Below are 23,890 nucleotides of genomic sequence, written 5' to 3'. Positions count from 1 at the left end.
TATATTATATCAGGACTCGTTCCCTGCACTAATGCATCTATGCTTTACACACTTAGGCCTTGTGGCAGCTCCTCTGGCTGAATCCTATGGCGCCTGCTAACTTTGGTAAATCAACAACTGATATCTTTGCTATGAAGAAGCATCCATTAGAGTTCCTTCAGCATAGGGTTAGTGTTGTAGCATCTGAACTCCTATCACAGGTAGATACACAGTCCCTCTTTCAAACATGATTCTTGCAATATTTTTTCTTTAGTTGAATTATTTAATAATTATAGTTTTGAGATATAAAGATTATATTAAATTACTGTTCTAACATAGAGTTATTGTAGTTACAAGATTGGAACAACAGACGGCAATTTACACCTCCTAGCGAATTTCATGCAGATGGTGTAAATGAGTACTTCATATCTCAGGTAATAGTTTTGCAATTGCTAATTTGCAATGTAGGTTTCTTCTGGTTAGGTTCTTTTTCATAAATTTGTCGCAGTAATTGGAAGTATCTTTCAGGCAATGACGGAGAACACTAGAGCCAACGATATACTAAAGCAAGCTCCATTCCTGGTGCCATTTACTAGCCGAGCCAAAATATTTACTGTGAGTGATTAAATCTGCACAATTCTTCTTTGATTTTCTCTTTTTAAGTCTTGTCATTTTCACTTTTTTTGCCTTGCCGTTTTACTCCTTTGGGACTTCATATCTATTATAGGAAAATGAGTGGCTCCATTCCCCTTAGACTTATTTTGTTCTTTTTTGTTAGCTTTGTATAAGTTAAGAGTTGCACATTGAGCCAATTGAAGTTAGTCAATTTCTTGTATAGCATGTCACTCTGCTCAACTAACCAATAGTTTATTAATCATCTGGCAGTCACAGCTAGCTGCAGCAAGAGAGAGGAATGGGAGCCAGGGTCTTTTTGCTAGGCATAGATTCAGAATTAGAAGAGACCATATTCTGGAAGATGCTTTTAACCAATTGAATGCATTATCGGAGGAGGATCTCCGAGGACTGGTGATGCATTTGCTCTGTGTGTGAATATGTTCACTTTCTATTTGATTATAGACGTGCATGTATATGTGCAAGTATGCGTGTGCGTGCGTACACTTTACTCAGAAGTGATAATTTCTATTCCTGTGGTTAACCTTGTGTTTCCAGATACGTGTAACCTTCGTTAACGAACTTGGAGTTGAGGAAGCTGGTATAGATGGTGGTGGGATATTCAAGGATTTCATGGAGAATATTACTCGAGCAGCTTTTGATGTACAATATGGATTATTTAAGGTGCTAATTTCATTAATGTTGTTAGATATTAATGCTTGGACCTCCTGCCCCGTAACTAGTTGTGGTTCCAGCTAAAGTGTTCGGTACTTTCAATAAAAGAAAACAAATGTGAGCACTTTTACTTAGGTAATTAGGTTCCTGTCCTGCTCTTTTCTATTTCTCTTTTCTTGTGCTAGTGGTAAAAATTCTCTGCAAAGATTTTGTATTTTGCTAAGGCCACCAGTGCTTATTTTTACCGTTTCAACCAATCGAGTTTTGTGTTGGCTGTTTGATTTGTACCAAAATACAACATGTGATTTTGGCCTCAATTAATTGGGATTGAATGGTTAACTTCTAGAGGGTTATTGAGATGTAGTTTGTTTATAAGACTCCAACTACAGCCTGCTACAATAAATTTCTATTGTATATATATTTCACCACTGCCATTTTATACCTCCTAGAATAGTCATTTGGAATCATTTCACATGGTTTAGATTCTTTTTAGTTTTTCTTGTTCAAAAGGGTTTATCAGCCTTATTATGGTCAGACTCGTTTGGATTTCTCATCCAACCTAATTTTTGGAATAGCTAGCCTGTTTATGGACATTAGAGTAGGGAGAGGAGCAGTTTTACCCATTCTCTATCTTCTCGCAAGTAGGACATCAGTTGGGTTTTGAACTTAAGGGAATAGTCTTTTGCTTATGATCTATCTGAAGACTAGCTGGTATAGCAGCCCAAATTTACCTATTGTGGAAGATCAATTGTTGCTCCTCTTTTGAGATTGCAATCCCTGTCGAGTCAGGAAGGAAATGAGTATTGACTAAGGTAATCGGGCATCGGGGCTCTTGGCTCCGATGGAGCAGGAGTAGGCAAAGGAATGCCTCCTTGAATCTTCCTTGAGTTGACGTCACTGAGACATTTGCTCTTGGGCCTGTCTTGTTGGGCATCCCTAGATCTAAAGGGAACTTATCAAGCCATTCCCATCTCCATTCCTAAAATCAATCTTAGGGCTTTGAGCGCGTTGAAGACTCAATAGCAATTTCATCGTCTTTCCAGTTCAATAGCTCCTAGCCCATCTTTTAGAAACATGTCTTTTACCTAACTTGGATAGCTGAATGGTAGAATCCTGCACAAATTAGTCTATCCTGGGCTCGCTATTTGAAATTGAAAATGAAGGGGAGAGTATCTGCTCAGATAATATGGTGGAAGTAAATGTTTGATTTATACTCATGTTATCGTTTTGTTCATTAACTTACTTATCTTGTGTTAGATAGTTATGTGTAAATAATCCTAGTCCCATATGTCGTAGGAGTAGAATATGTCCTAGTCCCATATGTAGTTGGAATAGAATATGTCCTAGTCCCATATGTAGTAAGAGTAGAATATGTATTATATATAGGGCTCATTGTATCATTGAAAAAAATATTGATTTTTCTTCCGTGCATTCTCACATGGTAGCAGAGCTTCAGTGTGAAAATTATCGTTGTGCGTCATTCTAGCGACATCCGGGAAGAAAGATCTCATCGCTGTGCAATTTTCTGGCAACTTCGTCTTGTTCCTAGGGTTCATCATTGTTATAGTCGTATTGTGCATATACCAGTACCACAATCAGATCCGAAACCTTGTGCGACCAAACCCCAAAAATCCCAGTGCCATAGGAATAGAAAAGTCACTCACCGGGCGTCTTTCCAGTTGACGACTCAAGATTTATTTGTGTTATCTCTTCATCGATAAATATTGTGCGAAAACCAACACTACCATTTTGTTCGGAAAAGTCAGGTGACAAAACCCTAGTCAATCGCTCCGTCAGAAAGTCCCTCACGCGCTTCCATGCGCCGCCAGAACTAGGGTTCCGGCGAGCGCGTCTGACACACGCGCCGGCATGTGGATCACTTTCCAGCTGAAATATTCAAAAACTTTAGGACATTTGTTTCGTGGGGTGATTCCGAGTCTACCAGTACAATTTCCTACAGATTCCGAGAACTTCGGAATTTTTCGGCGCGTGTGAGCCATTCTGGCCACTTTTTGACAAAACTTCTTCAGGACAACTTACCCGTCCAGTGATTCCGAGCCTACCCATATAAATTACATCTAATTCTGACAATTTATATTTTTCCAGTGTGAACAGTGATTTCCAAAAAAGTTTCTATTTTCTGATGGTGTTTTAGAACCTATTTTATACTGTGAAATTTGGCTTAGTCTTACTATTTTCAAATTTCTCCGGCGACTTTTCGGCCAACTTCTGTTTATCATCAACCACCTGGTTTTGTTGCTCAGGGGGAGTCTAGTAACCTTGTATGTCTGTATGTCCCTTGTGCCGGTCAGTTTATGGTCTAGAGCAGTCTCCTCGAGTCTGGTGTGGTAAATTCATTACAGTTATCCAGGAGTTTGGCATGACTCGTAATGAAGTCGAATGATCAGCTTGCAGATATTTTCACCAAGTCCCTCTGGTGCTCGTATTAGTTACATATGTAACAAGCTTGGTACATATGATTTGTATGCACCGGCTTGAGGGGGAGTGTTAGATAGTTATGTGTAAATAATCCTAGTTCCATATGTAGTAGGAGTAAAATATGTCCAGTCCCATATATAGTAGGAGTAGAATATGTCCCAGACCCATATATAGTAAGAGCACAATATGTATATTGTATAGGGCTCATTGTATCATTGAAAAAAATTTGATTTTTTCCCGTGCATTCTCACATTTTGCCTCCCCTTGTGTTTTCAGGAAACTGCAGATCATCTACTCTATCCAAATCCTGGATCTGGGATGTCTCATGATCAACACCTCCAGTATTTTCATTTTCTTGGGACAGTTCTTGCTAAGGTATTGACACTTGTGTAATGCTTGTTCAGCATATGACCTATGATGACTGGTGATTGACTCAACTTCTGACATGCTGTTGTATGTTCTTTCTAAACAAAGCACAATACTTGTTTTGGTGCAGAATTACACCTAGGAAGGATTATCATCTCGAAATGTAGCTCTTTCTCAAATAATTGTCATCTTGAATGAGATATGCTTTTTCATTGGTTAAAGCTTCTTGTTTTAGACTGGAATATAGTTGTGTGATTTAATGACTCCAGCAAAAAAAAAGAAAAAAAGGAAGAAGCAGTTGTGTGATTATCTTGGAAGCTGCTTCCATATGAAAACCGTTTCTTTGACGACGGATGGGTGCTTTGTTAGCACTTATTTCAGATTCCAGAATTGTTGATGATGATATTTGATATTAAATTTCTTCATTATCATCACCAGACTTAAGTTCAGCTCAACTTCCAAAAACCAATACGAAAGGGAATAACGTATCTGTACTGGTTCTGCTTCAGCTCTGTGTTATCATTTACAATAAAGTTAAATGCGCAATTAAATATGTTTAAGTGCGTTGAACAGCTACAAAATACTGACTAAATAATATTATGAGAAATATGGATGCACATTATTCAAGAGAGAGAGAGGGGGAGGGAGAGAGAGAACTTTAGATGCAATGATTTAGTCATATATTTCTTTGTTAGCAGCATTTATATCCCAATATTTTTGAGCTTATGGGTCTTTAGCTAGGAGCCTAGGACATTTTTCTTTAGATCTGCTTCTCTCAAGGTATTTACATTTTGTGCCTTTAAGCTTTTATCTTGACAGCAAATGTTTTATTTTCTTTTCCTCTACTGATGTTGTAGGCAATGTTTGAAGGCATTCTCGTTGATATTCCATTTGCGACATTCTTTTTGAGCAAGTTGAAGCAGAAGTAAGCTTATAGGAAAAGTCTTATGTGATTTAATTTATTTTGTAGTGGTTCGGATATGCAATGTACTCATCTTTATGATGGATAGAGTGCATGATGAAGGCTTAAAATTGAGCAAATTTACTGGAAGAATTGATGTATAAACCTTCCAAAAAAGAAAGAAGAAAATCAAACCTTTTTTAACCAAAAAAAAAAAGAAAAAAAGAAAAAAAAGAGAGCAGCTGCATTCTCCAGAAACTAATGAAATTCATGCAATAGCTCATGCAAGTGACACGAAGTATTGTGTATATTCTCTATGGACCCAGAAAATTCTTCCATGAAATATACCATGTAGTTGTGGTTATTGTTCTCTTCTTTTTTATGTAATGAACCACATTCCCCTTGGATAACAGTGTGAAGATAGTTTTGTAAATAGAATTAAGGAGTTGGTCTTTTATGAATCATTATTTTCTTCTATTGTTTTTGTGAGAATGCATAGGAGAAAAATCTAATTATTAACAAAGATACAATGAGCTCTATATGTAATACATATTCTACTCCAACTACGTATGAGACTAGGACTATTTGCACATAACTATCTAACACTCTCTCTCAAGCCGGTGCATACAAACCATATGTACCGAGCTTGTTACATATGTAACTAATACGAGTACCAGTGAGGGACTTGGTGAAAATATCTGCAAGCTGATCATTCGACACACAAGGCCACTATACTCCCCCTGAGAACCAAAACCAGGTGGTTGCTGATAAACAGAAGTTGGCTGAAAGGTTGCCGGAAAATTTTGAAAATAGTGAGACTATGCCGAATTCCACACTATAAAATAGGTTTTAAAACACCACCAGAAAATAGAAACTTTTCTGGGAATTACTGTTCACGCCGGAAAATCACTATTCACGCGGGAAAAGTGCGCTGTTCACGCCGGAGAAAATAAAATTTGTCAGAATTTGATGTAATTTGTATTGGTAGGCTCGGAATCACTTCCAGAAGAAATTTTGTCAAAAAGTGGCTGGAGTAGCTCACATGTACCGGAAAAGTTACTGTAGCTCGTCGGAACCCTAGTTCCGGCAGCACGTGGAGGCGCATGAGGGACTTTCTGCCGGAGCAATTGACTGTTTCCGAACAAGATGATAGTGTTGGTTTTCGCACAACACTTACCGATAGTGTTGTAAAGAGCGTGAAACGAGAAAAAGTGACAAGCCCCTTTTCGCTTAAAGCATAAAGCGGAATTTTTAAAAAAAATATTAAAATAAATATTGAAACAAAAAAATAGGCAGTAAGACCTAAGAAGAACTGAAACAAAAAAGAAACCAGTAAGTAAGAAAAAAATTGGGTAGCATTTCGCTGCAATTTAAGACGGAAACAGTGAAAAAAAAAGAAGAAGAAGAAGAGGAGAATAACAAAAAAAGAACTGAAGGAAAAAAAATTTGGTAGCATTTTGCTGCTATTTTGAGGCTGAAGCAGTGAAAGAGGAAGAAGGAGGAGGAGCTAGTTGCTGTTTTTCTCTGCTGCTAGATGATATTTTGAAAAAAGACAGTTTTTTTTTATTTAAGTAACGTTGGCAGCCACTTAACATAGTGAAGCACTCGCTTCTCACTTCAGTCGCGCTTCTCGCTTTTTTGGCAAAAACGCACACTTCATATCACCTGCTACGCTTCACAACACAGAAGCGACCATGTACCCGCCTCGCTTCGCTTCGCGCTTTAAGTGCTGAAGCGAGCGCTTTTCACAACACTGCTTACCGATGAGGAGATAACGCAAATCAATCTTGAGTCGTCAAACGAAAAGACGTACAATGACTGATTTTTCTGTTCCGTTGGGACTGGAATTTTTGGGGTTTGGTCGCACAAGGGTTTCAGATCCGATGGTGGTACTGGTATATGCACAGTATCACTGTAGCAGTGATGAACCAAATTCATGTGCCAACAACTTCTTCCTCTAAGTCTCCACGACAAAATGCATTCTTCACATCAAACTGTTGCAAGTCCCAATCAAGATTAGCTGCACAAGACAAAAGAATTCTAATAGTGTTCTTCTTAGAAACAAGGGCAAATGTCTCCTGATAATCCACTCCATAAGCCTGAGTGAATCCCTTAACCACCAATCTTGTTTTGAATCTTTCAATTGAGCCATCAGCTTTGTGCTTACAATGAAGACCCATTTCTAGCGAACCAACTTCTTTTCTGGTGATGAAGTGACAAGTTCCAAAGTCTTATTTTTTGACAAGACCTTCATTTCTTCAATCATGGCTTGCTTCCATTTAGGATCTGCAAAAGATTCCCTCCCATTCTGGGGAATAGACACAGAAGAAATAGACAAGGCAAAGGCTCCATAAGGAGACAAAAAATTATAGGAGACAAAATTAGATAAAGGGTGTTTGGTGGTGCAAGATCTGACTCCTTTTCTGTGAGCAATAGGCATATCTAACTCATTAGGAAATGTAGATAACTCACCAGTAGAAGAAGGTTCAACTTCAGTTGATTGCATGTACATAGGCATATCTAACCCAATAGTCTCCCTATGAATTCTTTCTCCAATTTCATTTTCCCTTTGTGACAATGTCATCAAGAGGTCCAATAGTAAAACTAGGTAGAGGTGATGAGGTAGTACTGAAATAGGGCTCAGATTCTCAAAGGTAACATCCATGCTAACAAAAGATCTCCTAAAGGAGGATGATAACATTTGTAACCTTTGTGTGTCGAGAATACCCAATGAAAACACACTTTATAGCTCTAGGATCAAGTTTCCTAGAATTCCTAGTGTGGACAAAGCAAACACACCCAACACCTTTGGAGGAACAATATATTCATTCTTACCCTTTAAAGCTTCCCGAGGACTTTGAAAATTGAGGGGTTTAAGTGGCATTTTGTTGATAAGAAGGTAGCCGCTAGAATAGCATCCCCAGTAACGTTTGGTGGATGTATGGTGAACATAAGAGATCTTGCTACTTCTAACAAATGCCTATTTTTGCTTTCAGCGACCCATTTTGTGCACTAGTGTAAGGACAACTAGTCTGATGGACTATCCCATTGGACTCCAAATAAGCACCAAATCTTTTATCGATGCATTCGCTACCATTGTCTGTTCATAAGATTTTTATTTTGGCATCAAAATAAGTACAAATCATATTATGAAATGACTGAAAACAAGAAAAAACTTCACTTTTGGCTTTTAACAAATATACCCACCCTAGTGCAACAATCAATAAAAGTAACAAACCATCGACTACCAGACAAAGAAATAGTTTGGGTAGGAACCCATGCATCCAAATGAATAGTCGTAAAAATAGTTGTGCTTCTATTATCACTTACAAGATAAGAGTTTCAAGTATGCTTGGCATATTCACACGCATCACAGAACAAATATTCAAATCGAGTCCTTGAAAACAAATCGAGATATAACTTTTTCAAAACAAAGAATGATGGGTGTCCTAACCGTCTATGCGGCAGTATTATTTCTTGGTTGACATCCTTGCTTTCCCCTAAAAAGGCTTGACAAGAGTTTTGAATTCCATCTGATATATACAAGTCATCATGCAATCTACCATTGCCATTCTTTTTCCCTGTTTGAAGATCCTGAAAAATACAATAATCGGGAAAGAACTCGATTTTACAATTTAGAGCTTTGGTGATGGCACTAACAGGTAAAAGATTGACACGGAACTCAGGAAAACCACAAATGATAGTTTAATATTAGGAGTACAAACAACAGAACATGTTCTAGAGATAGGTGTTAAAGAACCATTGGCTATTTTAACATTATCTCCTTTGAGACACGGATAATAGTTTTGAATGCCTGTAGAAGAGCCTGTCATGTGTTTATTTGCACCAGAATCAACAATACAAGAATTAAGGTGAGCAGCAAAGGCAGTACCTGATTGCACATGATTGGATGTGACAATATTAGCGGAATCAAGTTTGGCTAGGAGGTGACGGAGAAGCTAAATTTCATTCGAAGACAAGATTTTTCTAGAAACCGTCTCCTTAAATGTCTCCATATTTCTGCCCAATCAGAATCTAATCTAAAGAAAATTACTCAAAATTAATCTGCATCGCTCTGGAAACCAAATCTGTCTTGACGGAACCTTAACACCGGTGAACGGAAAAATCAAAATTAGTAGCAATAGGCTTGGAATGTTCCAGCGACCCCAATAAAAAAGAAAATTCCAAAAACGAAACTGATCAGAAGGAGTTTGTGTTACGGACAACCACCAAGAGAAAGAAAACTCGACCGCTTTTGATAAAAATGGAACCCTAGTGATGTGAGAGAGATAAATCACCTCAAAAAGACAACAATGACTCTGATACTACGTAGATTTTGAGACGAAGAAAATGCTTCTTGTATTTCTATGTGTTTACATCCCATGAGCAAGAGAATTTATAAAAATCTCCTAATACTAATTAATGAAATAAAATAAATTTATACAATCAATCCAGCTTTCAAATCAAATCAAATCAAAAATCTTAAAATTATGCTAATCAACAATCTCCTAAATATAATCAAATTTCCATGAATAATGCTGATCAACACTATTGATTTTGATTAGGGTAGGTTGTCTACGTCACACCCCTTGGGGCGTAGCCCTTCCCGGACCCTACGTGAACGTAGGATGCCTTGTGCACCAGGCTGCTCTTTATTATTGATTTTGATGTGACATTCTCCTGCTGTTCTCTTAGATTCCTACGGTTATTTAGAGATATCTATGTTAAACTTTAATACAATGACTCTTGCAAACGTAGTTTCTCTGAATCTTCATGCAATTCAAGTAAGTTTGACTATTTTAATTGAGCGATAATATGTATAAGCTTTGTATGTTTTATCAAATATTTTATACTGCTTTTGCTGTTTTATTAAAAGCTTTACAATCTTTGGTAGTTCCAAGGTAGTAATTATCTAAAAGAAAGCATCACAAAATAGTATTATAACTCTTAACCAGAAAATGCATTATTGATGTAAGACTCGGTTTCTTTAAGATCCTGAATATAATGATTGTTTTCCTTTCCCTTCTCAAAAGAAAACAATCATTATATTCAGGATCTTAAAGCAACCGAGTCTTACATCAATAATGCATTTTCTGGTTAAGAGTTACAATGCCATATGCCCTTATCAAAGAAAAAGAGAAAAAACAATAACATGAAATATGCGACGCATGTTTGAATTATTTTAGCTGAAATACTATGGACAGGTTAGCTGGAGGGGTATGGAATGGGTAGATTGATATATCGACCTAATTGGATAGAGACCTTTACGTCAACTTGGAACGTCATTTTTAGAGGGCCTTTTCATGTCTAACAATTAGTTCTACACTTCTACCAATTGTCATTTCTTCACTAGCTCATTGTGACATGCATATTTGGCCTCACTCACTTGATTCCTTCTTGTAACTTTGCTGCTCAGGTATAACTATTTGAATGACCTTCCTTCCTTGGATCCCGAATTATATCGTCATCTCATTTTCCTGAAGGTGATGTTTTCTAATATCCTTTATAACCGCTTTATCATATTTGAGTTGTTCAAACATGTATTGGTTCTTCCTAGCCATTATCAAGAAGAAAAAAAGGATCAATTGTTGATTCTCATATTTATGTTTGATGCGTTTTGCACGGTAAAGATGGTTAAGATTTTCTTGCTTGTATGTCATGGACAACTAGCAATATGTTGTCTCAAGATGTCCCCCCCCATGGATCCGGTACCTAAATGTTCGTTTTCTCGTTTAAGCGAGATTTAAGCCACTGCGAGAAAGCACGGAAGAAAAATATATTATTGATATTCAATTAAGTGTTTTACAGTAGCCCTATTTATAACTATACACAATATATATTCTACTCTTATTCCATGTGGGACTAGGGTTATTTACATAACTATCTAACACTCCCCCTCAAGACGGTGCATACAAATTATATGTATCGAGCTCGTTACATATGTAACTAAGACGAAGACCAGTAAGGGACTTAGTAAAAATATCTGCAAGCTGATAATTCGACTTCACAAACTTAGTAGCAATATCTGCCGAGTATCTTTTCTCTGACGAAGTGACAGTCAATCTCAATATGTTTAGTTTTCTCATGGAACACCGAATTTGATGCAATATGAAGGGCAACTTGATTATCACACACAAGTTCCCTAATCTCACCAAATTTGAGCAAATGTTTGATCCAAACTTGCTCACATGTTGCCACAGCCATTGCTCGATATTCTGCTTCTGCATTAGACCGAGCAACGACATTCTGTTTCTTGTTCTTCCAAGACACCAAATTACCTCCTACTAAAGTACAATATCCAAACGTAGAACGTCTATCAGAAGGCTATCCTGCCCAGTCAGCATCTGAGTACCCAACAATTTGCTCATGACCTCGATCTTCAAACAATAATCATTTGCCTGGAGCTGATTTTATATATCGAAGAATGCGGATAACTGCATCCATTGACTATCACAGGGAGAATTCAGAAACTGACTCACCACACTCCAGTGTTATAAAAAGCGTGCGCTTCTCGCTTAAAGCGCAGAAGCGATGCGACACGAGGCGACGAGATAGCGCTTTTCTGCCGTAAAAAGTGACTCACATCAAAAAGCGCTCGCTTTACCCTAAAAAGCGAGTTGCAAAAAAGCACGCTTAAGCAAGGGTAAGGCATCTGCTAGGTTTTTTTAAAAAAAACTTCACAAATACACTTACCAAATACACTTACGCAAACACTCTGTTGCAAGAGACGACGGGTAAGTTTCTTCTTCTCTTCCTCTTCTGATTTTCTTCAGTTCACTGTTCGAGTTCGACTCCTTTTTCTTTTCTTCTTTCTTTTTTTTCAGTTTTTATTGCTATGTTCTTCTGCCCTAATTTATGCTCTATTCTGCCCTTATTTTGTGCTCTGTTCTTCTGTTCGACTACACTGTTTTTCTCTTCTTCTTTCTATTTTTTTCAGTTTTTATTGCTCTGTTCTTCTGCCCTAATTTATGCTCTGTTCTTCTGACCTTATTTTGTGCTCTGTTCTTCTGTTCGACTACACTGTTTTTTCAGTTTGTATTGCTCTGTTTTTCTGTTCTTTCACTGTTTCTGGTTTGAGTCCTAACTGTTCTGTTTTTTTTTTTTTTGGTTGTTGATTGTAGTAAATTCAATCTTATTATTCAATGGCATCAAGCCAAAAAAGAGATCCAACTTGGGCGTATTTAGTTTTAGTATCTATTATTTACTTCTTGATTTAAGAATTGAAACATTTGCTTAATATGTTATTTTTATTGAGTTCTTGGCCATTTATCTATGCCTATTTAATTTTTTTTAATTTATGTGTTAAATTGCGCTTCACATGAAAAAAGCGCGCGCTTTGCTTCGCACTTCTCGCTTCAGTGAAGCGAGGCCTCCTCGCTTTTTTTCGCTTCTCGCTCTCCAAAACACTGCCACACTCATAGGATAGGAAATGTCAGGTCTAGTCACTGTGAGGTAATTTAATTTACCAACGAACCACTTATATCTTGCAGGATCGCTAAGCGGCTCCCTCTGTCCTGGTAGAAGTTTGGAATTCGGATTCATAGGAGTGTCGACAGGTGGTGTCATTCCTGTCTCCTCAAGAATATCTAAGACATATTTCCGTTGTGAGAATCACAATACCTGAGCTAGACTGAGCGACCTCAATATCCACAAAATACTTTAATCTGCCCAGATTAGTCTGAAAGTATTGAAAGAGATGTTGCTTCAACTTAGTAATACTATCCCGATCATTGCCGTAATAACAATATCATCAACATAAACCACTAAATAAATATTGAGTTTTGAAGTAGAATGCCGATAAAACACAAAGTGATCAGCTTCACTATGAGTCATGCCAAACACCTTAATAACTATGCTAAATTTACCAAACCAGGTTCGAGGAGACTGCTTTAGACCATTGAGGGATCGGCGCAACCGACATACAAGACCACTAGACTCCCCCTGAGCAACAAAACCAGGTGGTTGCTCTATATAAACCTCATCCTCCAGGTTACCATGAAGAAAATCATTCTTAATGTCCAACTGATAGAGAGGCCAATGGCGAACAACATCCATGGATAGAAAAAGGCGGACTGATGCTATTTTAGCCACGGGAGAGAAAGTATCACTGTAATCAAGCCCAAATATCTGAATATATTCTTTGGTAACAAGATGAACCTTAAAGCGATCAACCTGGCCATCTGGACCAACTTTGACTGCATACACCCAACGAAAACCAACAATAGATTTACCCGAAGGAAGAGGAACAAGCTCCCAAGTACCACTCGCCACGCTATTACCTGTTTGAAAAACGGAAGCTATCTCTGAAGATGTATGTTTACATGCTTTGTACTTAAGGAGCTCAATATAATCCGATAGAGAAACATCCAACCATTCATAATATTGGATCCCAGTTTTCTACAGCCAATTTCTCAAATTCTTGACTAAAAGTTGTATGACCAACCTTGGAATGCCAAATCAGAACACTTGATTTTTTTGTTGACAAAACACTGTTGACTCGCCGGAGAATAAAAAGGTTGTCGGAAATTGATGAAACTTGAATAGACAGACTCAGAATAACCTCCTGTTTAATCTGTCCAAAAGAAGTTTCGTCGGAAAAATCACTGTAACCACCGGAAAGTTAGTGTAGTTGCCGGAATAATCTCAAAGTGATCGGAATAAAAAGAAAAAGGTATGAGTAGGCTCAGAATTACTAGTAGATCACACTATTCAATAGAAACTTTTTCAAAACCTGGCTGGAACAGGCCTCATGCGCCGGCGTGTGGGTCAGCTAGAAAATTTCTCCCTTTTCCGGCATGTGAGGGCGCGTGGGAAGGTGTTTTCCGGTGGGGTTGAATGTGGTTTGGTCGCCGGAGCCTGAGGGGTCTTGTGGTGGTGTTGGTTTTTGCACAACACTAATGGAAAGTGATTTTCTTATGGACAACCTCTTAAGTTGTCGAAATATTGCATGACGACGATAAGTTTCTCACTAATGTTATGATACCATGTGAGAATGCACGAGAGAAAAAATCTATTATTGATATTCTATTAAGTGTTTTTACAATAGCTCTATTTATAACTGTACACAATACATATTCTACTCTTATTTTATGTGGGACTAGGGTTATTTTCATAACCATGTAAAGTTTTTCTTACACTATGCAACTTGGACAACCATGAGTTCTTTGTTTCAAGGAAAACGTTTTCAAAGGTGGTTGGACGGTGAAATCCTTTATAATCAGGATTCATGGTTTCCTTGTAAGCTCATGGTGGCAATCAATTTTTCCATTGTTGAAGACGGAGTGTGTTTCAAGCTGTTGCTGCTTCTTATCTTGTATTTTTCATCCTTAGTTTATATTACATGCACCTTTTTTTTTACTGAATTGGTAAATTAGTGTTAGAGGAATCTCGTTTTAAGATCTTACCAAGTCAAGAGTGGTTTTGACTAATAATGGTATTGATGTGTTCATTTTTTCTTTATTTTTTTGGTTTTTGTCTCTCTTCTCTCTGTTTTTGGGTTTGGACAACTTTTTGAATGGTCTTCTAGCCCCTTGACTGGTTAGATCTTTTAACGAGATTCCTCAATAACACTAATTTACCAACTATTTAGGCTCAGTCAAGGGGCTAGAAAACCATTCACAAAGTTGACCAAACCCAAAAACAGAAAAAAGAGAGACAAAGACCAAAAAAATAAAGAAAAAACGAACACCTCAAAATCATTATTAGTCAAAACCACTCTTAGACCTGGTACGATCTTATAATGAGATTCCTTGATAATACTACCAAATCACACGAGTGTTACTGGTCGGAATGTAGATTTTGATCCATAACCAAAAACAAAGACCATAAAGAAATCGCCTGTGCAAGAAATTTGGAAATTAACAGCAACAACTGCTGTGCATCAATGTCAAACTAGGTGGGGTCAGCTATCCAAATCCTCAATATGCATTTCGCCCAAGTTGGACCCATTTCAGTCCAATATTTTATATTTTGTCTTTAAAGACAAACTAAGGGTTCTCTAACACTAAAGGCCATCTTCATTTTTTCTTCGAAAGGAGAGTTGTGTTATTTTCATCTGTGTGTCACTTCCTAAGGCATAATAACGGACATATATTTCCTTTTGTAATGTTCTAAGGATGTGAGGAGTGGGAGTTATGAATATTTTACTTCTGTTAGTCTTTTGTCTTGTAATGGGGAAAAATCTCAGGCCCTGCAAAAGGATAGGCGAGCCCTATGGAGAAAACTGAAAAATAAAATGTGGTTAGGGGAAGCCGTGTTGATGTTGACTGGGTGCTATTGGCATGGTGTCTTCCTTATCTCTTGTAAATCATTTTATCTTCTACCTATTACCTATTTATTTAACTCATTGAATCGTTCTCTTTGCCTGTTTCTGAAATTTCAGCATTACGAAGGTGATGTTTCAAATCTAGAGTTGTACTTCGTCATTGTCAACAATGAGTATGGGGAGCAAACTGAAGAGGAGCTGCTTCCTGGTGGGAAAAGCATACGTGTAACTAGTGAGAATGTCATCACCTTTATTCATCTTGTCGCCAACCATCGTTTAAACTTTCAGGTTATTTAACTTTTGGTCTTGCTTCGTTTCCAGCCTGCACATTGCATACTACAATGTCTCTTTCAAGACATTTTACCTGTGGTGGGCCTCATATCCCTTTTAGAGTTGTTGCTTACTTTGTTTAATTGTGATGATCTAGATCCGTCAGCAAAGTTCTCATTTTCTGAGGGGCTTCCAACAGCTAATACAAAAGGAGTGGATTGACATGTTTAATGAACATGAACTTCAGGTGCTAGCATTTATACTTCTGTTACACATTACATGCTTTCACATCAGAACATTGTTGGTTGTATCATTTTATAAGAAGAAAACATAATAAACGACATTAGCTTGACTAAAATATATCCTGAGCATGCTATACCCTGTCAGCACTTGAAATTCAGGAAATTGCCTGTCCCATGCATCTCAACTGCTTATATATATCTTAACAAAGTAAACCAGGCCACCCTCCTTACTCATGATAGACTACTCTGGATGAAGCTACTTGTAGGGCTTTATGTAGTAAGGTTATTGGCAATTTGGCATTAGCTCAGCCATTTACAAAGAGCTAGTAAATGCCGTAGTCTGTCAAGAAATTTTGCTCAGAATAGAGGATTTGGTGGAAAAAGCCTGAGCAATTCTGAAAGAACAAGATTAGAAAAGAAGGATTTTCTAGATGCCTGAAAGATTTGAATTTCAAGCGCCAATATATTGAGAAATAGTTGTTCCTAATGCTGCCTAAGAAGATGAAAACGAAAGTTTGACATGCAAATTTCAGAATGAAAGGTAAACTGTATCCAAAAGCTAATATACAGAATCAGGAGAACTGCTGAAATTACTTGTCTGAAAGATGACATCTGAAAAATTATCCAATGGGTGAAAACTGTTTTGGTGTTCTTTTGGTCTGGACTTCTAGTAGTTGTTATGTTCTTAATGAGTAAGAGATCTAGCTTTCTGCCTCTGACTTTTGGCCCTGTTTTCAGCTTCTTATTTCTGGATCACTTGATGGCATTGACATTGATGACCTTCGAGCTCATACCAATTATACAGGAGGTTACCATAAGGTGCTTTTGCTTTTTGTTTCACTTTCTTCCATCTCTTCTGTAAAGGGTCTCGTGATAATGGTTTCCCATTTGTTTAAATCTAACATGTCAGCAATGGGTTGTGTCCCTCATTTTCGCGAGGGAAATGCCTCGTGTTCCCACATGATAAATTATATCGTGTATGTTTCTCTAAAATTAGTGGCAGAAGTATATACCTTTAATTTCACTTTTTTATTCTATTATAAAAGAAAAAAGTTCTATTAGAATGGATAAAAGGCTCGGAGAAAGCATGGTGTGCATCAGGTTAGAAATAAATTAAGAGTAATGTTTGTTTTAAATCAAACAGTCTTGTGACTTCTGTTAAGGGGGACCTTAAAAACTTATTTTGAGTGGCTCCTCTAGTGGCAGTCATTATTTTCTTTACTATACTAGTTTTAGTGTACGTGCGTTGCACATATATGACGCGCAACAACAATAACAACAAACCCAGTGAATTCCCACAACCACAAGTGGGGTCTGGGAGGGTAAGATGTACGCATCCTTACCCCAGCAGAGAGGCTGTTTCCGATAGACTCTTGGCTAAAGAAAGGATGAAAAGAAGTAAAGGCAACAAGTAATAACAACAAGAAGATAAGAAGAGAAGACAGAAGCCAAGATAACAATTAAATGCTAGGTAGTAGTAGCAATCTAAGAATAAAGAGATATCATAATAACAATAATGCTATCGAACTGAAGAGACACAGGGAAAACGCTCGGCTACCTACTACCTGACTACCCTAATTCTCGACCTCCACACCCTCCTATCAAAGGTCATGTGTTCAATAAGCTTCAGCTGCACCATGTCTCGCCTAGTCACCTCTCCCTAAGATTTCTTTGGCCTACCTTTACCCCTCCTCATGCCCACCAGGACTAACCTCTCACACCTCCTAACATGGGCTTTTCCTCTTAACATGCCAACTATCTCAACCTCGCCTCCCGCATCTTATCCTCTACGGAGGCCACACTTACCTTATCCCGAATAAATGCATTCTTAATCTTATCTAACCCGGTATGCCTACACATCCATCTCAATATTCTCATCTCAGCTACTTTCATCTTCTGGACATGAGAGTTCTTATCGGCCAACACTCTGCCCCATACAACATAGTTGGTCTAACTACTACTTTGTAGAACTTACCTTTAAGCTTTTGTGGCACATTCTTCTCACATAGAACACCGGAAGCGAGTTTCCACTTCATCCACCCTGCTCCGATACGATGCGTAACATCCTCATCAATCTCTCCATCCCCTTGTATTATAGACTAAAGGTACTTGAAACTTCCTCTCCAGGGAATGACTTGTGTATCAAGCCTCACATCCATGTTCGCTTCCTGGGTAACGTGAATGAACTTGCACTCCAAGTACTCCGTCTTAGTCCTGCTCAGCTTGAAACCTTTAGGCTCGAGTCTGTCTTCAAACCTCCAGTATCTCGTTAACACCATCCCGCGTCTCGTCAATCAGAGCTACATCATCCGCAAATAACATACACCATGGCAACTCCCTTGAATGTGTCGCGTCAATGCATCTATCACCAAGGAAAATAAAAACGGCCTAAGAGCTAATCCCTGATGCAGCCCCATCACAACCGGGAAGTGGTCTCCTCCTCCTATCCTCACCCATGTCTTAGCTCCCTCATATGTCCTTAATCACCCTAATATAAGCTACATGCACACCTTTAGCCTCCAAACACCTCCATGGAACCTCTCTCAGGACTTTGTCGTATGCTTACTCTAGGTCAATGAACACCATTTGCAAGTCCTCCTTCATTGTCCTATACTGCTCCACCAATCTCCTCACCAGATGAATGGCTTCCGTAGTCAAACGACCCGACATGAAACCGAACTGGTTCTCGAAAATAGACACACTTCTCCTTACCCTCCCTTTTACCACCCTCCCACAAACTTTCATCGTATGGCTTAGCAACTTGATATACCCCTATAGTTGTTGCAATTGTGGATATCAACCTTGTTCTTAGACAACGGAAATCGTACTCCACCTCCATTCTTCACATCTTCTTTGTGCTAAAAGTGATGTTAAATAACCTAGAGAGCCATTCCATGCTACCTTACCCACACTCTTTGGATTTCGTCTGGCCCAGTCGTTCTACCCCTACTCATCCTACGCATCGCTCCTTCGACCTCTCCCACTCTTATACGCCTACAGTACCCAAAATCCCAACGACTCCCGGAGTTCTCCAAATCACCCAGCTCAATGTTCCTATCCCCCCCCCCCCAATTCAAGAGTTTATGGAAGTATGGTTGCCATCTCCGCCTAATTTGTGCCTCATACATCAAAACTCTACCACCCTCGTCTTTTATACACCTCCCCTTATCCAGATCACTGCGGCGTTTGAACGTCTGCATGAAGAGCTTGGGGAGAAAGGCGGGGATAAGAAGATGTACAGGCTGGCCAAAGTGAGAGAAAGTAAGGCCCGTGATCAATAATAAATTGTATACAAGAACAAATTTTATGAAATAGCAATTGACATTAAAATATATACAACATTTATTTAAATGGAAAAAATAAATTTTGCTACAAGGTCGGGTAGTTGAATTAAATAATTGGATATCTTCTAAACCTGCAATTTGCAAAGATAAACAATTAGTAATAAGTTAGTTATGTAGTACTTGTAGTTATAGGTATTTTATGGTATGAGATTATAATATCAATATGTTATATTGTTGCATCTCACCTAATATCTCTTCATAGACGAATTTCTTGGTGTATGTACCTTTTGTCGCTTCGGTTGCTCTATCATGACCAAAACTCTTGTCATTGACACTATAATTCATCCTATAAGTTCAATATGCAGTTGCCTATGTGAGAAAACATGTGCAGCAAGTACAGTAAGTATTGTTTGACCATATGCTTTATATGTCATCGAAAAATTGATATGAATAAATATTTACCTTAACCGAGCATATTTGATGTTAAAAAAAGATAGCATTCCGGAGATGCATGCATAATAAAAAAGAATTTAGTTAGCCAAATTACAATATTTCTCATGGTGCAACTTGATTAGCCACAGAAAAAAGCAGAATTAAGCACACCAATCAACTACAACAACAACAATTCCAGTAATCCCACAATCAGGGTCTGGGAAGGGCGGTGTGTGTGCAGACCTTACCCCTACCTTGTGAGGGTACTTAGAAACTTTACTATCAATTTGAAAATGTTGACTTCTAAATGTGAGAATAGCACGAGAAAATATATTATTATTGATATTAGTTCATTTACTATAATATAAGAAGTCCTATTTATATCTACATTCTATATAATACATACTACTACTATTCCGATGTGGGAGACTATACAAACTACTATACATACTAGCGCTCTAACACTCTCCCTCAAGCCGGTGCATATAAGTCATATGTACCGAGCTTGCAGATGTAACTAATATAAGGATCGGTGAAGAACTTGGTGAAAATATCTGCAAGCTGATCATTTGACTTTACAAACTTTGTAACTTAAGCTCGTCACTGCTGGCTAACGGGAGAAAAGATCTTCGGAGATATTGTTATAAAATTTGTGAAGTCAAACAGCTTAGAGATATTTTCACCAAGTCCCTCACTGGTCCTCATATTACTTACATATGTAACAAGGTCGGTACATATGATTTATATGCACCGGCTTGAGGGAGAGTGTTAGAGCGTTAGTATGTATAGTAGTTTGTATAGTCTCCCACATTGTAGAGAAGGGTTTAGTTCTATGTAAACACCGTATATAAATAGGGCTAATGTAAGACTCAAATGAATACAAGAAATTCTTTCTTCCCATGTCTTGAACTCTCACACTTTCCAACTCACTGGATAAGTCAAATCATGAGTCCATAACCTTGCACTACATAGAGGAGAAGAAAACTCCGTCTCGTTTATGGTGTTCTGAAAGAGAACAATCTTAAACATTCTACTGTAGCACAGTCAACAATGCCCCCCTCTATAGAATCTTGACCAAAAATCAATAAGTAATAATTAAAAAGTCTCTAAGTTAGGAGCGGCAAAATCTCCTCGAACAGTCCTTATATTGTTTGTGATAGATCGCTTGCGAAAGAGTAATGCAAAAAACAAATGAGTATCATTCTTCTTCCTATAGATGATGAAACTATTAATGCTTGATTTTAGGGTCTTCTCGACTATATTAGGTCATGGATGATTCTTCTGATAGGTCTAGGTCATGTTTGATTGGGTTTTAAGCTGCTCATGTACCTTGGAATAAAGCTAGACTCTAAATATCAAGAAGCTGAGCATAAAAAACAATCGTTTAGGTTAATGAGCTATATTGTTGTTTCATCAGACAAATGCTTTCAGAATTTTTTATATTTTGAAGTATGTCCTTTTGCTGTTGCATGGCTAACTGAAGTACTCACAGGAACATTACATTGTCGATATGTTCTGGGAGGTTGTGAAAAGCTTTTCTCTGGAAAATCAGAGGAAATTTTTGAAGTAAGTATTACCTTCTCATATGTTTCTGATTCACTGTTGTTCGGTAACAGGGAACTGCTAATACTGCTAAAGCTAATCTGGTTTAAATGGCCCATAGGATATAATTTAAGTGACTTGATATTAGGATGAAATAAGATGTCTTGCACTTTATGTGTTTCTTTGCTGCCATCTTTAAACATGATGTTGTGGTAAATAGTATGTCCCTACCTGGTAAACATGAATTTGGGAAGTGAATTGGCATTTCTTTATTACTTTGAGTAAAGTGCTTTGATTGTTCTTCATCTGATGGATTTCTGTCTCTGAGGTCTGAAAGGTTTGTTTTAATTGCAGTATTTTGGTGCTTCTTTGGTACTGTGAGTATTGTCCTTACATTTTTCAATCAATGGATCTTTAACTCAGATGCCTGAAAAGGTTGCTTAATTTTTACAAGATCACCCACTGTATAGCCACTGTTGTTAACTTGAGAAGACGTCCTTAATTGAAATAGCTGAGTATGCTAACACAAAAGGGGTGGAAGGGGAACATGTGGTTTTTTGGTCCTTTTTCCTCTCTTATAATATCTTCTCAGATTTTCTTGTGTTTTTGTCCGAAGTAAACTGTCCGTAATGTAAAAATTTTATTGTTTCCATATGTCCGATTGAATAATTAGTCGGATGTACAAAAGTTTGAATTGGTTGAGTTTTTGCGAGGAAAGGTTTTTGGTAGGAAAAGATGACTTAAGTGTGCCAGCAGTGACGAGCTTAATGTGATTGGTTCATGAAAATTACTTAGGAAAAGATCCATGTGGATTTTCTATGAATTCTTCTGTTTTTGCTCACTCTCTTTGGACCAAGTCTGTGGAAACTATTAACGATTGAAGATGTGGATTGTTTCCTGGACAATGAATGATGCCTGCAAACACGTAGGTTTTCTTTGAAGCTGAGAAAAAGAAGAATGCTGATTATGGATACAAAAGATATTTGCCCAAAAGAAATAAGTGGATGGCACCATTATGTCTTCCTCTATGAGATTCTCTTAGTTTCTCATTATATCTTGTGAATGATCTGTTTTCTGAATAGCATCTTTAGGAATAGGCAGCTGTTGTTTTTGATAATATCTTTGGCATTAAATAACCTTCTTTAGTACTCCTTTTTCCTTCTTTCTGGATACCCATGGGTTCACTATATTTTTGTTTTGGAATAAGCAAAGCATCTTCTTAAATGATCGTTAGTGCATTTAACCAGCTTGACTTGTCTTTTGAATAGAACTTTAGTTTTCCACTTAAATGTGTTGATCCTACCTCCTGGACTTCAGCATCTCCTAGAGAGCAGAAATGGATATGTATGAAAATGACTTATCTCATAGTATCTATGCTGTAGCATCTTTGGACCCCTAACGGGGAAAAGATGTATTCGAGCTGTGTCAGAAATTTTCAAAACGCACTATGAAATGTTTATCATAATGTTCTGTAGGAGTTCAATGAACAATGTAACATTTCCCTTTTGGGTCCAGGTTTGTGACAGGGTGTTCACGAGGACCCTTGCTTGGATTTAGATATTTGGAGCCTTTGTTCTGCATACAAAGGTTGGATTAACTCTTTTATATGATGTCTGTGTTCCAAGCGTTTACTCAATTTGGTTTCCAATCCTTTTTTTCTTCTGATTTTTGCCTTCCGATTAGAGCGGGCGGGAATGCTTCCGAAGAAGCTCTTGATCGATTGCCGACATCAGCTACTTGCATGAATCTTTTAAAGCTTCCACCATATAGAAGGTTAGCCCTGTTCCGGTGACATCTATTGTCGTTACATTTATGCAACTTCAAAAGCAAAAGAAATAAGTATGTAGTTGGAGTGGTATCGACTTCAAATAAGTAGTTTCTTTGATATGGTGCTTCTAACTAAACTGCTGTTAGTGTACATCCTTATTTATTCTTTATCACGGAAAAGACTGCTAGTAACCGTTATTTCCTTTATGATGCAGCAAGGAGCAGATGGAGCAGAAATTGTTATATGCCATAAATGCTGATGCTGGTTTTGATTTAAGCTGATGGATTGTGTGCATAATTTTGGAACATCCAACTAATACCTGAAGCAGCTTTAGTTCTTCACCGGCAGCATAAAGGCGAAAAATGAATGGTACAATTTGTTCATCACTATCGTAGTCTACTGGTAAAGAAACTGCTAATCGTTGAATAGTCAGAAGCACGTGTAAATAAGAATCCATGACTCTGCCGCTTGACTAGATGTGCGCATACATAAACCCAGGTGCATTGTATATCATCCTTTGGGAAGTAAAAATGGAATGCGTGCTATACATACATCTGAAGCTCATTGGATACAGAGGTTGTAATTCAAAATTAGTCAAAATTAGTGTGAAAGCTTATATGTTATGATGATGTTAGTTTTCGGAAGTTTTGTCAGTCATTTGTATTCATTGTACAAGTTAATGCAGCAACATTTTTACGAGGTGTCCAACTCCAGCTATTTGTTGTCCTTGAACAGATCTTACTTGTATAGTAATAAATATATTTCTTCCCTATATGTATAATAACTTATGTTTAAGGAAAGGAAAATATCTTTGCTCAAATGATGGTAGGGATGGGATTTAGCTGCTTAAAACTCTACTATGTGCACCAACATGATTGAAAAATAACATTGGTTTCATGCTTTGTTAAGGCTACCAAATGTCACTCGTGTATGAGATGCAGTACACTGAGCATGACCAATAGTTACGCGTTTTTTTTTTGCTAAATGTTTTAGTAGTTACGCGTTAGTGATATATCCTCCCCCATAGAATAATTCATTCTCAACTAGAATCCGATGCATTTTCTATCCAACAAATAATATTCCCAAAAAAACACTTCAATAATTTTTTGGATCTTT

General features: G+C 37.7%; 1 protein-coding gene across 2 annotated transcripts in view; it reads left to right on the top strand.

Moving 5' to 3' along the window:
- Positions 1 to 23,574, top strand: part of LOC107813587 (E3 ubiquitin-protein ligase UPL6) — a 69,270-nt gene extending 45,696 nt beyond the window's left edge. For both annotated transcript variants that reach the window (XM_075242600.1, XM_075242601.1), the window contains exons 12-26: positions 57 to 200; positions 330 to 413; positions 508 to 594; positions 865 to 1,005; positions 1,150 to 1,275; positions 3,982 to 4,080; positions 4,929 to 4,996; positions 10,389 to 10,455; positions 15,354 to 15,524; positions 15,664 to 15,753; positions 16,487 to 16,567; positions 20,957 to 21,030; positions 22,522 to 22,593; positions 22,690 to 22,779; positions 22,989 to 23,574. In XM_075242600.1, coding sequence (XP_075098701.1) covers positions 57 to 200; positions 330 to 413; positions 508 to 594; positions 865 to 1,005; positions 1,150 to 1,275; positions 3,982 to 4,080; positions 4,929 to 4,996; positions 10,389 to 10,455; positions 15,354 to 15,524; positions 15,664 to 15,753; positions 16,487 to 16,567; positions 20,957 to 21,030; positions 22,522 to 22,593; positions 22,690 to 22,779; positions 22,989 to 23,055 — 1,461 coding nt within the window. In that variant the 3' untranslated portion in view covers positions 23,056 to 23,574. The remainder of the gene's footprint in view (positions 1 to 56; positions 201 to 329; positions 414 to 507; positions 595 to 864; positions 1,006 to 1,149; positions 1,276 to 3,981; positions 4,081 to 4,928; positions 4,997 to 10,388; positions 10,456 to 15,353; positions 15,525 to 15,663; positions 15,754 to 16,486; positions 16,568 to 20,956; positions 21,031 to 22,521; positions 22,594 to 22,689; positions 22,780 to 22,988) is intronic.
- The last annotated feature ends 316 nt before the right edge of the window (positions 23,575 to 23,890 follow it).

The sequence above is a fragment of the Nicotiana tabacum genome, chromosome 22 (genome assembly GCF_000715075.1).
Source record: "Nicotiana tabacum cultivar K326 chromosome 22, ASM71507v2, whole genome shotgun sequence".
Taxonomy (NCBI): domain Eukaryota; kingdom Viridiplantae; phylum Streptophyta; class Magnoliopsida; order Solanales; family Solanaceae; genus Nicotiana; species Nicotiana tabacum.
Note: the sequence above shows the minus strand (reverse complement) of the source record. Positions and strands in the feature narration are given on the sequence as shown.